The 14,108-nt window shown below is 34.9% G+C and overlaps 2 protein-coding genes across 5 annotated transcripts in view; one reads left to right on the top strand and one right to left on the bottom strand.

Moving 5' to 3' along the window:
- TMEM156 (transmembrane protein 156) overlaps window positions 1-14,108 on the bottom strand; it is a 214,070-nt gene that overhangs the window by 110,844 nt on the left and 89,118 nt on the right. The window lies entirely within an intron of this gene.
- Window positions 1-14,108, top strand: part of KLHL5 (kelch like family member 5) — an 87,039-nt gene that overhangs the window by 34,384 nt on the left and 38,547 nt on the right. For all 4 annotated transcript variants that reach the window (XR_009210630.1, XM_058430283.1, XM_032135847.2 and 1 more), the window contains 4 exons: window positions 2,290-2,426; window positions 3,164-3,360; window positions 7,722-7,934; window positions 12,986-13,172. Coding sequence is in view for 3 of the 4 variants with exons in the window: in XM_058430283.1 (XP_058286266.1) it covers window positions 2,290-2,426; window positions 3,164-3,360; window positions 7,722-7,934; window positions 12,986-13,172 (734 nt within the window). In the remaining variant the exon portion in view is untranslated. The remainder of the gene's footprint in view (window positions 1-2,289; window positions 2,427-3,163; window positions 3,361-7,721; window positions 7,935-12,985; window positions 13,173-14,108) is intronic.

The raw sequence follows: 14,108 nt of genomic DNA, 5'->3' as shown, positions 1-14,108 counted from the left end.
AAATCTCAGAAATTACCACTAAAGAACTTATTCATGTAACAAAACACCACCCATTGCCCCAAAACCTATTGAAATAAAAATAAATAAATAACCTTCCAAAGTGGAAATAAAATCATTAGGAGGAACTGGCTTGGTTTTACAATTTTCAATGACTCAATTAACATACATTTATTGAGATACTATATACTGTGACAAAGTCCAGGTTATGAACATGGGTTTGTTAGAAAAGCTATTTCAACCTGAATTTCATAGAGGCACCTCAAATTCTGTATTTCCAAAACTGAACTCATTACCTTACCTGCCATGCTTGTGTGAGCCATCAACATCTCACTTAGATGACTGATGCAAAAGCCTCCCAACTGGTCTCCCTGCCTCCAGTCTTTGCCCCTACATTCTGTTTTAACATAGCTACCTGAGAGATCATTTAAAGTGGAACGCAGATTCAGTCATTTCTTTGATCAAATCTTTCATTGACTCCTTATGTCACTGAGTGTGAAACACAAAGTACATGCAATGGCGTATGCGATCCAGCCTGCCGTACCTCTCTAGTATTGTCCTATTGGTCTCTGTCTTGCTCAGTCAGCATCAGCCACTCAGAACCTCTTGTAGTTCCTTGCATGTGCCAGGCATGCTGCTCCTGCCTTTGGATTTTTGCACTGTTTCTTCTGCCTGAAGGCTATTCCCAGATACCTGCATGACCAAATCCTAAACCTCCTTCACATCTTTGCCTGTGTCACTTTCCAGTGAGACCACCTATTTAAACTTACCACCCTTTCCTCATTTGCCTTTGCCCTACTCTTTTTCCCCTTAGCACTTAGCACCTCTTAATATACTATGGAATTTACTTCTACTGATCATTGTCTCCCTACCCTGTAAATGTAAGACTCCATAAGAGAAGGGATCTTTTGTCTTATTTTGTACCCCAATGTATCTCAAGTATCTAGAACAGTACCCAGTATTTACTGGACACACATCAGTATTTGTTCATTAAGTGAATGAATGAATAGGCAATTTTCTGAAGAAGCAACCAATGGCCAATAAGCATTTGAAAAACCTCAGTAGCAATCAGATAAATGAAAATTGAAACAACAATGAGATACCATTTAACACTTAATAGATGGCCAAAAATTTTAACATCTGATAATATTATGGGGAAAATGTTAGTCTTATACAATACTGGTGGGGTCTAAATTGGTACCTTACTTTGGCAAATCTTATGACTCAGCAGTGCCACTCCTGGGGAGGTAAGAAAATGGAATTAGAGAGGGACCCAATGATTATCCGTATCATAATTTTTATTACTTTTAAAAATGAAAATATTTATTTAAAATCTATTTAAGTGTGCTGACATGGAAATACCTTCAAGACATTATCCAGTGAAAAAATGCCTGTTTCAAAAATACAGCCGGGTGCTGTGACTCACGCCTGTAATCCTAGCTCTTTGGGAGGCCCAGGCGGGCTGATCACTTAAGGCCAGGAGTTCGAGACCAACCTGGCCATCATGGCGAAACTCCGTCTCTACTAAAAATAAAAAAATTAGCTGGACCTGGTGGCCATGTCTGTAATCCCAGCTCCTTGGGAGGCTGAGGCAGGAGAATTGCTTGAACCTGGGAAGCAGAGGTTGCAGTGAGCTGAGATCATAGCACGGCACTCCAGCCTGGGAGACAGAATGAGACTCTGTCTCAAAAAAAAAAAAAAAAAAATATATATATATATATATATATAATTTAAATGTATTATATATGGCCATCAAAAACTTAGAGACATAGCTAATATATTTTATAATTGTATTATAAAAATATAGTTTTATAGTGTTATTACAACATAATTTTTAAACAAAATACAGACTAAGATAATAGAATATTATAAAAGTTTAAAACTTGCTAGCAAAAACCATTTTCAAATGTCTCCTATATATTCACTATTTCTATAATTAAATTTTTAAAAAAGGCTTAGTTTATTTTCAAAAATGATAAGCAAACAATAACTTTTACATTTTTTCCTTTATATAGTTGATTTGATGCTATGGGCTTGTAGCTTGTTTTCTGGATGTTATAAAGCATTATTTGAGTAGTGAGTTGGTAAAGCATTCACCTCAGCAGAAAATTTGGTAACGGTAATTTATTAGTCAAAGGAAGGAACTAGAGCATAAAGCAATTTGTCAAGCTTAAAATGCATTTCCTAGGACCATGCACTGTGAGTAACAAATAAAAAAGAAGCAGCAGCATTTATTAATGAACATCAGCTTGAATGTGGTCATTGATTTTTTTTTTCCTAATGTGTTCTCAGATTGGTGCTCTCCTCTGTCTCAGACTATTTTGCTGCCATGTTTACTAATGATGTCAGAGAAGCAAGACAAGAAGAAATAAAAATGGAAGGTGTAGAACCGAATTCATTGTGGTCCTTGATCCAGTATGCTTATACAGGTAACAAGTCTGAAAATGTAAATTAAAATTTCTTAGATTTATGTTATATTATTAGATTTCAGATTTCTGTTTTTAGAAAGCATGCCATGCCATAGCTAACAGTTAATTCTGCTGTTGTCATCACTACCCTTTGTATTTAACCTGGTGATAAATTAAAATCTCCATATTAAAACCTTTAAAATGGTTATCATAATTAGGTTTTTGAATGGCCCTTTAAATTGTTAGTATAAAAATTAAATGAATTGTGTAGTATCAAATATTTGCATTTAAAATTTGAGAGTTGGCCAGGTGCAGTGGCTTACACCTGTAAATCCCAGCACTTAGGGAAGCCAAGGCGGGACGGATGATCGCTTGAGCCCTGGAGTTCGATGCTGCAGTGAGCCATTGGTTACATCACTGCACTCCAGCCTGGGCAATAGAACAAGACCCTGTCTCACACACACACACAAAAAAAATTGAGAGTTATACAGGTATATAGTAGATGTAAGTTACTAACTAATGTATCATTTTAAAATTCTGAAAATAAGGCATTCGTTTTTATTTTAGTAGATGTCTCAAGGAGCTAATAATTTTTTCCCCATTTAGTCCTTTTTTTCTTTTTGGGATGTCTTAAACCATGTAGGTCTGTAATGCATGTAATGAGCTCTTATATGGAACCACTACTGTTAACATCAATTATTTTATAAAATAAGGTTAATGTAGTTCCATAGCTAATGGAATTTCTTTCTATCATTAAGGCCGCCTTGAATTAAAAGAAGATAATATTGAGTGCCTGTTATCTACAGCTTGCCTTCTTCAGCTTTCACAGGTTGTAGAAGCATGCTGTAAGTTTTTAATGAAACAGCTTCATCCATCCAACTGTCTTGGAATTCGTTCTTTTGCTGATGCCCAAGGTTGTACAGATTTGCATAAAGTGGCTCACAATTATACTATGGTATGTATTTTTTGAAAGTGAGAAAGTTGATCCTCCATATGCATATTTCTTATTGTCGCAGGCTTATCTACATGTTACTGTTCTCCCATGGCTCAGCCACGTGTCTTGAGATTGAGCTTCATTGCCTAGTGTGTCATATTTTCATTGAGTTATAATGGGAAAGCACCAAGTAATACTTCTCCTGGGTATATGAATCAAGCCCTAAGTTATTGCAGTCACTGGGAAGCAGAACAGTGGCCTAGGACTGTTCCATTAAGATTTTCAGATTTGCTGCTTTTTAAAACAGGACTGTCCCCAAACATTTTACTTTGCTGCACATGGATGAATTTCAGGATTGTTCACATATTCACTGATAGAAATTGGTGACAGAGGTTGCAGCATATTGGTAGAGGACAAATGGGAGGCTTTTTGTTCAGGATAAATCTGACTATGTATAAACTATTTACAGCCATGTAGAATGATGTTTTTATTTATTATAGCAAGTTATGTGCTCAATAAATCATAGAAGAGGTTCTGATTCAGTAGCCTGAAGGATAATAAAACAAAATAATCTGTACAACAAACCCTCATGATACAAGTGTACCTGTATAACAAACCTTCACATGTACCCCTCAACTTAAAAGTTAAAAAATGGATTGACCTAGGATAGTAAGAAAATAAGGGCACGTTGAGAGCACAGTGTTAGGACCACCCTCTATGGTCTTAACAGTAGAGGGCTGCAGGCAAGGGAGGGTGTATGGGTTTTTGAGGAATGTTCATGTTGCCACACTGTAGCAGTTAGTTCTTCACACCTGGGCAATGAGTGAAGAGTGTTGCTTTAAATGCTTCAGTTTAGGGCAATACAGTTTCTAAGAGAAGAAAAAATGTGAACATTCACATATATGTGTACAGTTATGGATAGTACTAATTTTCTCAACATTTAGGAAATGTTATTTTGCCTACCCTCTCCTCCGTCGTTCCATTGAGTTGGGATATGAAGAGACTGAGAGTGCTTTAGGAATCTTTCATTAGAGAAATAGAGATTTGGCAAAATTGTAAGAATAGGTATTTACAAACTATTGGGAAGATCAATTCTGTCTACTTCACAAGCTTGGTGTGAGGATTAGATGAGTTAATAGAAGTTTAACACTGAGAACATTGATTGACATGTCATATATCCAGTCAATGAGTCTCATTCCATTGTTGTCATCATCATTATATAGGTTTCCTGTATCCAACACAATCGAAATTTATGGGAGGGAACAAAAACACTCACAAAACCACAGCCTTTATGATTGGTTTTCCTCCCTGTGGTGTAATCATTTCTCAGGAATTTTTTATGATAGTCACAAAGCCTCAACTGGAAAAATAAGAGATTGTACAACTTATGTTGACATTTTAAAAATTAAGTCCATTGAAATGTTTTTTTCCCTCAGTCTTTATCATTCTTTGTAGATTCTCATTTTAACCATACACCTGCAGTTTCAACTACTTTTTTGAATGAGATGAATATAAATAAAGTTGGATTTTTTTCTTCAAAATCAGTTTATAATTTGAATAATCATCTTTTTTCTAGGAAGGCGTTTTATTCAGGTGAAAACATTTGTATGCATTTAGGTCACTCTTGTTGTTTACAGTAGAGGCATGATTGCTGCTTTAAGGCTTACACAGAAATTAAATTTAAATTAGCTGGATGTTTTTAAAGCTATTTTCATAGCCAATTAGTTGTGGTAGATTTTTTTTCTCAAGGCCATTATTTAACATTATTCAGTTTTAACAGAGACATGAAATTGAATTCTAATAACAATAAGTAATTTAGAGGCAGATTGTCTGATTTGAATTGTTGCTATGGGAACCAAATGAAAATGTATAGCAAAATTCAATCTTCAATTTAAATAAATCCCTCCATAATTTCATTTGCTTAAAAACTATTCCAAAGGGGGAAAGGGCAAATGCTAGCAAGTGTTTGGTAGCATGATAATTGTGTGTGTTATAATATAGATTTAAAATATAAAGCATAATACCATGCCAGTGAGTTCAACCAGTGAATGGTGCATGGACTGGGGATGTTCACTGATCCTGCATGAATACAAGTGGTAAAAGATGAAGAGTGCTCCCCAGGATCCATGAGTCTGGAAACCTGTTTTCTCATTCTGCCTGCCACTGAACATGACCTGGAGCAAGTCATGTGACCTCTAAAAAAGTCTTAAGACTGGTTGTATGATTACAACTATTTAATGTCATTTTGAATTTATGACACAAATAAAAACATTTAATTTTAAAACTTAAAATTGTCTTTCTCAATCTAGAAGACTTATAAAAAACATTGAGATCTGCTAAAGTAGCTGCTTCAAAACCAAATTAATACTTTTGAAAAATACTTTGTATTCAACCTTGAGTTCAGTAGTATTTCATAAGTTGTTGAAAAACTCAATTTTCACTTAATGTAAATTATACTAGAATGGAATGGGCATTATTCTGAAATAGATATGTCAACAAATAATTCATCAAGTGACTATTTACGTGATAGTCCTTTTGTTACTGATGAAATCCAATTCATGCCATTTGAAAGTATGGCATAGTTATACCAATGTATAAATCTGTCGATTATACTTTATATATTTAAGGAACTGGAAATATATATTATTATTTCAGTTTCTTCACAATCTCACCTAACATTTTATCATAAGTACCTTTCCATGTAGCTACGTGATCTTTGTCTTTGAAATTTTTAATGCTTATTTAATATACAGCTCCCTATAACTGAACATGTAGGCTATTTCCCATTTTTTACCATTGTAAATAATAATACAGAGAAGTATCGTTAGGTATTCAGCTTTGCTTTTCGCTTACAAATTATTTATTAAGGTTTAAATTACAAGTGGGATAACTGGGTTGAGAGTTTCAACACTTTTGTAGATCTTGCTATGTGTTACCAAAATAATGTCAGTATGCAATTCAATAGAACCTTTTGCTTGAAGCCATTCTAGCATTGAAGTTTTATTAAAATATGTTTCTGAAAATGATAATCCATCATTTAAAATAGACTCATTTAGACATCCTTGAACAAATCATGATAAATTGAAGCAATTGAAATTCATTAATTATTCATGAATGGTTTTCCCCTTTAGAACTTCTACTGATAGGAATGTCAAGCTAATATATATTTTAGATCAGTACTTCACTCAGGTTACCACAGGCTATATGTAAAATATAATTCTCATTTTAATATAGAAGATAGTTATTGATAGTCCTTATCTCTAGCTCTAATTTAAACAGCCTTAGCTTCTTTAGTAAACCTCCTCATGCTGAGACAGCGATAATACATCAGGAAATATGAGAAAAACATTAAGGGACAATATGTGTCTAGTATTTGCATTTATATTATAACTATGTCAACTATCCATTCATTAAGACTTAAAACCTTTCAAATCAGATGGTATGTTTTCCTTCTCTCCAGATTATTTAGTGTAATAGCCTATCAAGGTCATCTCACAGACCTAAGGGCATTTTTATTTCCCATTTCAAATTATACAGGATTTGATTCTAACGTGAGGCCAGGACTGAGTCATCTTCAGTCTAATGTCCTGATCCCAGGGCATTATAGGTCACGACTTTTTTTTCCACCTTTGGTCCTTTTTCCTATGAAACCAAAAGAGCTTTGTAAATAAATTATATTAGAAGAGATTAAAAATTTAAAAACAGACCCTTAGATAAAAAATTTAAAAACAGACCCTTAAAAGAGATTAAAAATTCGAAAACAGACCCAAAATCCTAGATGGTCTTATAAATATCATTAAAACGATCTTGAAGACCGATTTGACTAGTATAACTCTAGGAACAAATACTCACTCCAGGGAGGATCTGAGAAGACGTCTGTGGTCTAGAATGGTTCTGGGAAATGTAGCCACTCTGGGGGCCATTTCTTAGTAAGAGAAGTAACCAAGCTTTCTAGGTATTTGGCTCCACTGCTGGCCAAATTCTTCAGCACCCACAAATCCAAACCGCAAATCCAACCACTTCTGGTGTTTGAGTATCATACATCTCAGTGTCTAACTCATTTTTTCTCTCTTTCTTCAAAAGAATTGCCAAAAGTATTTCCTAACTTGAGTGAAGCAACACTTAAATGTCCCAGGTCCATTTTTTAAATGTAATAAGTGATATAACACTTTAATTCTACTTGTATGTGTTTAACAACATAATTGCAGTTTAATTTTTTTTTTCTCTGCTGTGTTTCTTTCCTAACAAGTAAGTATTACATTGTAAGGTCTAAAATATAAATTGTGTTTTGGTAGCTAATATAAAAAGCTTTTACTTTCTTCTAAGTAAATTGTGATGGTCAGAAGGAACAATATTGTTTATCTGCTATTTCTTTCCTCTAGGAGCATTTCATGGAAGTGATCAGAAACCAGGAATTTGTATTATTACCAGCCAGCGAAATTGCAAAGCTCTTGGCTAGTGATGACATGAACATTCCTAATGAGGAGACAATATTGAATGCACTTCTTACTTGGGTCCGTCATGATTTGGAACAGAGACGGAAAGATCTAAGTAAACTTTTGGCTTACATTAGGCTACCTCTTCTTGCACCACAGGTAATTAATAGGTACTTGTTTATAGGAATTTTTCTTTGCCTATTCTATCAAAGAAAGTAATTTTACATGTATTCCTATGAAACATGTAGGTGAAAAGATAGTGAGCTAACAAAATTCTGCTTATGTTTTCAGTCCAGAAGATCTGGCTACCTAAATTGCTTCAATTAAGTAACATTCTTTTTTTTTTTTTTTGAGATGGAGTCTCACTTTGTTGCCCAGGCTGGAGTGCAGTGGCACGATCTCAGGTCACTGCAACCTCCGCCTCCCCAGTTCAAGTTATTCTCCTGCCTTAGCCTCCCAAGTAGCTGGGACTACAGGTGCGTGCCACCATGCCCGGCTAATTTTTGTATTTTTAGTAGAGATAGGGTTTCACCATATTGGCCAGGCTGGTCTCAAACTCCTGACTTTAGGTGATCTGCCTGCCTTGGCCTCCCAAAGTGCTGGGATTACAGGCATGAGCCACTGTGCCCGGCCTCAATTAAGTAACATTCTTGATTTTGGGTTAGTAATTTAATTGACTCAGCTACAAACCTATCCTACCAATTGGAGGAGAATTACTAAAACTGCTAATAAAAGGAGCACTGGACTCTTGAAACCAGAAAATTTAGATTAGTTTCTTTGCCACATGTTTATTAAGTATCCACTAAATATTGGATTCTGGTGATATATAGATTAACAAGGTATATTAATAGTCAGAGCTCTGACATTTTAAAACTCTGTGACTTGGCATATTCACACAGCTGAGTTTCTTCATCTGTCAAGTAGAGATAACATCTTCCCTGACTACCTCACAGGATTATTATAGGGATCAGAAACATGCTCTATGACATAAAATGTGCTATGAATAAAAATATTATTTCAGAATTAAGAGATATCTAGTTGGTGTGTTCAAGGCAATCAGTCATAACATTTACATGCACAGTTTTCCCCCTTTTACAATTTTCACTGGAATATATAAAAATTCTCCCTGCATACTTTGCTGCCTATCTCAAGGCCTTGAATGGCCAAAGAGGTCTTGAAAGCAGAAAAAGAATGAGCTGTTGCTGTTCAAGTTCAGACTTTTTCTTTTTTTAATTTAAAGTGTCACAAATGTTCTCTTATTTGCAGTTATCTTGAGCATAATGTATTATTTCCTGCTGTTGTGAGCAAAAGTTACTGTTTGTTCTTTACAGAGACAGTAATCAATGTGGATGCTTTCTAAGACCTTCCTCTTCAGAAATAGAATATTGTATGAATACATAGAACTGAAACTGCATGAGTTGATGATAATTCAGGAAAAGTAACATAATAAAATGTTTCTCTTGAAATCAGATTTTTAAAAGGGAGTTACATTTTTACTGCTACTTAGCAGATTTTTAAAAATTCTTTCTAGATGAAATCAAACCAAATTTGAAAAATCCTATTGGACTTTGAGAAGAATCTGTGCAGTTAAGTAACCTGACAATTGACTTCACTTCTGTAGTTTCAGACATTTATGATACTATATTTGCACGACTCTCATAGACCTTTAAAATGTCTCTTATCCAGGATACTGCTGATAATCCTAGCCATAAGTTCTTAGGGTTGAAAGGCATTTTGGAGATCATTTGTTCCAACACCTGTTGTACAAATGAAGTGACAGACCAAAAAAGTAAATCCATATGTTCAAAATTACAATGTGATTGCATAAATTCCTCTCTTTCTGCATTGTAGTTTTATTTGGTTTTTGCTATTTGGCTAATATCATAGGGCTAATAAGAGGCACAGGTGTGACTTGAACCCAAGTACAGTTCTGTGCCTTGTCCACTAAACCATTCTGCCTCTTGAGTGTACTGTGTGTAAAATTGCTGGGGGTGGCGAGGAGATGATATCAGATGGAGGAAGAAATAGATTAAAAAATAAATCAGTGATTATAATGAGATGAAGACTGTGACAGATACATGAATGTGGCATTCTGAAAATAATAGAAGTAGCTCACCAAAAACAGGGGGTTTGACGAGAAGGCAGGGAGAACTTCTTACAGTGTTATTTGATCCACATTATGAATTAGCCACCCAAAAGAGGGGGCATGATAACCAGGAGAAATAGGAGCTTGTACTTCGTCATGAAGTAATGAGCAAACGTATTGTGTTTTGGAATTTGAAGGTAGTTTGCATGACTAGAATGCAGAAATAAAAGGGGATAAAGTCAAGAGATGAGGCTGAAGAGGGGAATGGACCAAAACATGGAGAACCTCTAGTTATGCCAAGGAGTTTGAATTTTATCCTGAAAGCAATGAGGAAGCACTAAAGGATTTTTTAATAGGAATGGCATAATTATAATTTTATTTCAGAAAGATTAACTGCATTGTGGAGAATGGATCTGAGGGGTCAAAGCCAAAAACCCATTAGGAAGGCTTTTGGAATTCAGACAAGTGAATTAGGCACACTGTGGCAGTGGATATAGACAGAAATTACCAGGCCCAAGAGCTATTTATGAGGTCAAATTGACAAAACTTAATGACTGAATGGTGAGGGTATACAAAAAGAGGAATCAAGAATGACTCTGATTTGTGCAATTAGGTTAATTAAAAGGTGCCGGCAATTGAAACAAGGAATATAGAATGAAGAGCTAATTCAGGGGATGGGGAAGGAAGTTGAAGAATCATGTTCCCAAAGCTTCTTATCACCTTTAATTCTTTTAGAGTCTAAGGACTCTGAAGTCCTTAGACTTTTTTGGAAACCACTTCCTTAGATTGTTGAATCCAAAGGCAAGAGAATGACACTGGCCAAGGAGTACACAAGAGTGCTTGGGATGGAACACTAGGAAACACAGTATATAGTGGTTGTTCCCAAACCTGGCTAATTCACTGGAGTGTTATTAAAAATTGATACCACACTTGAAAAAGGACGAAGTTTTATCATCATCCTTTGCTACAGGGAAGACAAGGAAGGAAAATCCAGTGGATTAGCCCAGTGGTTCTCAAAGTGTGATCCCTAACAGGAAGATCAGCACTACTTGGGAACTTCTTGGAAATACAGATTAGGCCTCACCCCACACCTACTGAATATGAAACTCTGGGGCTGGGGCCTAGCAAATGGTGTTTTAATAAGTCTTCCAGTGGCTTTGATGCATCCTCAAGTTTGAGAACCATTATCCACCATAAGTAGTGGTGATAGAAGCCACATTGCCTTGTATAATTTAAACAAGTTACTTTACCTCTCAGAACATTTTTCTTTCCTACAGCGGTAATACTGTGCTGCAGTATTGTGACATTTAGAGATATTGGCAGGGTTGATTTTTTTTTCATTGCCAAAAGTGAATGGCAAGATTGCAGAATTAGAGTTAGCAAGTAATAAGGTTTTGAAGTAGACACTAAAATAATGAAGAAAATGTTGGATTGTATTCTGTATGTCTTATTTTAAAAGGTAGGAAAATATAACAATCATTAAATTGCCATAAGCCAATCAAATAATAAATGACTAATATTTTAAAAATTGGGATTAGGTCTGGTTACCAAGAGAATTTATTTTTGTGAAATAGTTCCTTTTCCAATGATACCAACTAAATGAGATTTTAGTCTACTCTGTTAATATGAAACATTCCACTTACCCTAGCTAGAAGGGATTCAGCTTACTACATACAGTAACTTTATCATAGTGTCTCCAACAGTAGATTCTTAAAATAATATAGGAAATAATGCCTGTGATTGTAATCCTCTACCAAATGATCATTTTTGTATGGCTTTTTTTGTTTTTACACTGAGTTTTGCTCTTTTTGCCCAGGCTGGAGTGCAGTGGCACAATCTCATCTCACTGCAACCTCTGCCTCCTGGGTTCAAGAGATTCTCCTGCCTCAGCCTCCCGAGTAGCTGGGATTAACAGGCACATGCCACCACACCCAACTAATTTTGTATTAGAGATGGAGTTTCACCATGTTGGCCAGGCTGGTCTTGAACTCCTGACCTCAGGTGATCCGCCTACCTCGGCCTCCCAAAATGCTGGGATTACAAACTTGAGCCACCATGCCCAACGTTTATATGGCTTTTTAAAAAACTCTGAATAATCCAGAAGAATATCTTTTCTAATGTGTATGCCCATTATTTTACTATTGCAATTGCTAAAGCCTTCTAAAGAATGCTAAATAATTAGGCTGATACAGAGTATCTTGTTTCTGGTTTGAATTGTTATGGTTTTAGTGTTTCATTATTTAGGATAATAGTTGCTGTAACATTTAGTCATCTATTTTTATTATATTTATCCAGTTCTTTTTATCCTGATTCTCTTGGAATTCTAATAAGAACTTAAATTTATTTATTAATTAAATTTATTAATTTTCTTAATTTTTGGAGAACTGACATTTTTATATTGTCTTTCTGTTCAAGAAGCCTTTCCATTTGTTCTATAGCTTTCTACATATTATACCTTTCTTGATTATATATTTCCTATATATTTTATTATTTTCATTGCTATTGGGAATGGGTTTTAAAAGTTTATTTCATATATGTTTTGCAGGAGAGAAAATCTACTGATTACACTTGTATTAACCTATTACTTTACCAAATTCCCTTATTAAACTCTATGTGTTATGCAAATAATCATAACTGTCACCAAATAGGGATAGTTGAATATCTTTTTTATTATATTCAATAAAGATAATATAGACTTTCATAGATTTTTTTTTTTGAGACGGGAAGTCTCTCTGTCACCCAGGCTGGAGTGTGGTGGTGCAATCTTCCATTAGAATTATTTCTGATTTTAATAGTAAAATTATTTATTTTAGAAAATCTGGAAATTACAGAAAAGTAGTAAAAAAAAAACTTTATTTAAAAAGCACCAGTATTCCTACTACCCAGAGATAAGCACTACAGTACTAAGATTTTAGAGTATACCATTTATGCTACTCGTGTTTTGTTTTTCAATGAAATTTAAAATGTAAATCTTGTAAATGTTGCATATTTTAGTTAAAAATATGTGCCTATGCTTGAATTTTTAAAAAATATGTAAAATCCATTTGAGAACTATGTCATTTTTTTCTGTAAACCCTACCATTTTCTTAGTCATTTAGTATACATACCCACTATTCTTTTCTAGTTCCTGGCAGACATGGAAAATAATGCACTTTTTCGGGATGATATAGAATGTCAGAAACTCATTATGGAAGCAATGAAGTACCATTTATTACCAGAGAGACGACCCATGTTACAAAGTCCTCGGACAAAACCTAGGAAGTCAACTGTTGGTACATTATTTGCAGTTGGGGGAATGGATTCAACAAAAGGTATCAAATAATCTTTTATTTGGGGGAGGGAGGAACGGAGAAAAAGATATTTTAATAAGTATATATATATAGCCAAAGAACTCTTTGGAGAAATGGCTGGCTGCAGGACAGGGGCAGAAAAAGTACCAGATAATTGTGTAACATCCTCTAGGCCAGAAAATAAGGAAGTGCTCAAAGAATGATGGAGACAGGTCAAAAGACACAGGAAACAGCTTGTAGGGACTACTACTGTCCAAATCTGGGATAATTTGAGCATCAAAATAAATAATAGTAAAAGATTATAACCTATGAAATCAGTAAGTTTCCATGGTTCCACACCTATACAAATAAGGGAGAAAGGAAAGCTCTTCCTTACAGAAGAATGCCAACGAATGAATATAGAAGGAAAGATGAGATTACCAAAGTTAACATTTAGTAACCAATAACCAATTCAGTCAAGAATTATCAGCGGATGCTGAGACTAGTGGGAAAAGTTTGAGAACAAGATACTTAGTCTAAAAGTGTCTCTCAGCCACATGTTTACTAGTTACAAAGAGTAAAATAGTATATTTACAGTAGAAAAACCTGGCACAGAGCACTTAAGCAAATGATCAAAGATAATGTTGACAGAAATCAGACTAAGCAGCAGCATTGTGCAAGATAGGTTGCACGGAGAACTCAGCCACGTATCTATGCCGTCCTTGCCAAGAGCATATAACCTGAATCTAATCATGAGGAGGAAACAAATCTAAGTTGAGAGACAGTCTACAAAATAACTTATCTGTCTATAGTATTCAAAAATGTCAGTGTCATGAAATATAAAAAAGATTCAGAAATTGTTCCAGATTATAGGAGACTAAAGAGACATGACAGCTATTATAATGCATCATCTTGGATTTTCTTTTGCTGTAAAGGACATAACTGAGACAAATGACAAAATCCAAACAAGGTCTGTAG

Source organism: Hylobates moloch, unplaced genomic scaffold (assembly GCF_009828535.3).
Source record: "Hylobates moloch isolate HMO894 unplaced genomic scaffold, HMol_V3 SCAFFOLD_17, whole genome shotgun sequence".
Classification (NCBI taxonomy): Eukaryota; Metazoa; Chordata; class Mammalia; order Primates; family Hylobatidae; genus Hylobates; species Hylobates moloch.
Note: the sequence above shows the minus strand (reverse complement) of the source record. Positions and strands in the feature narration are given on the sequence as shown.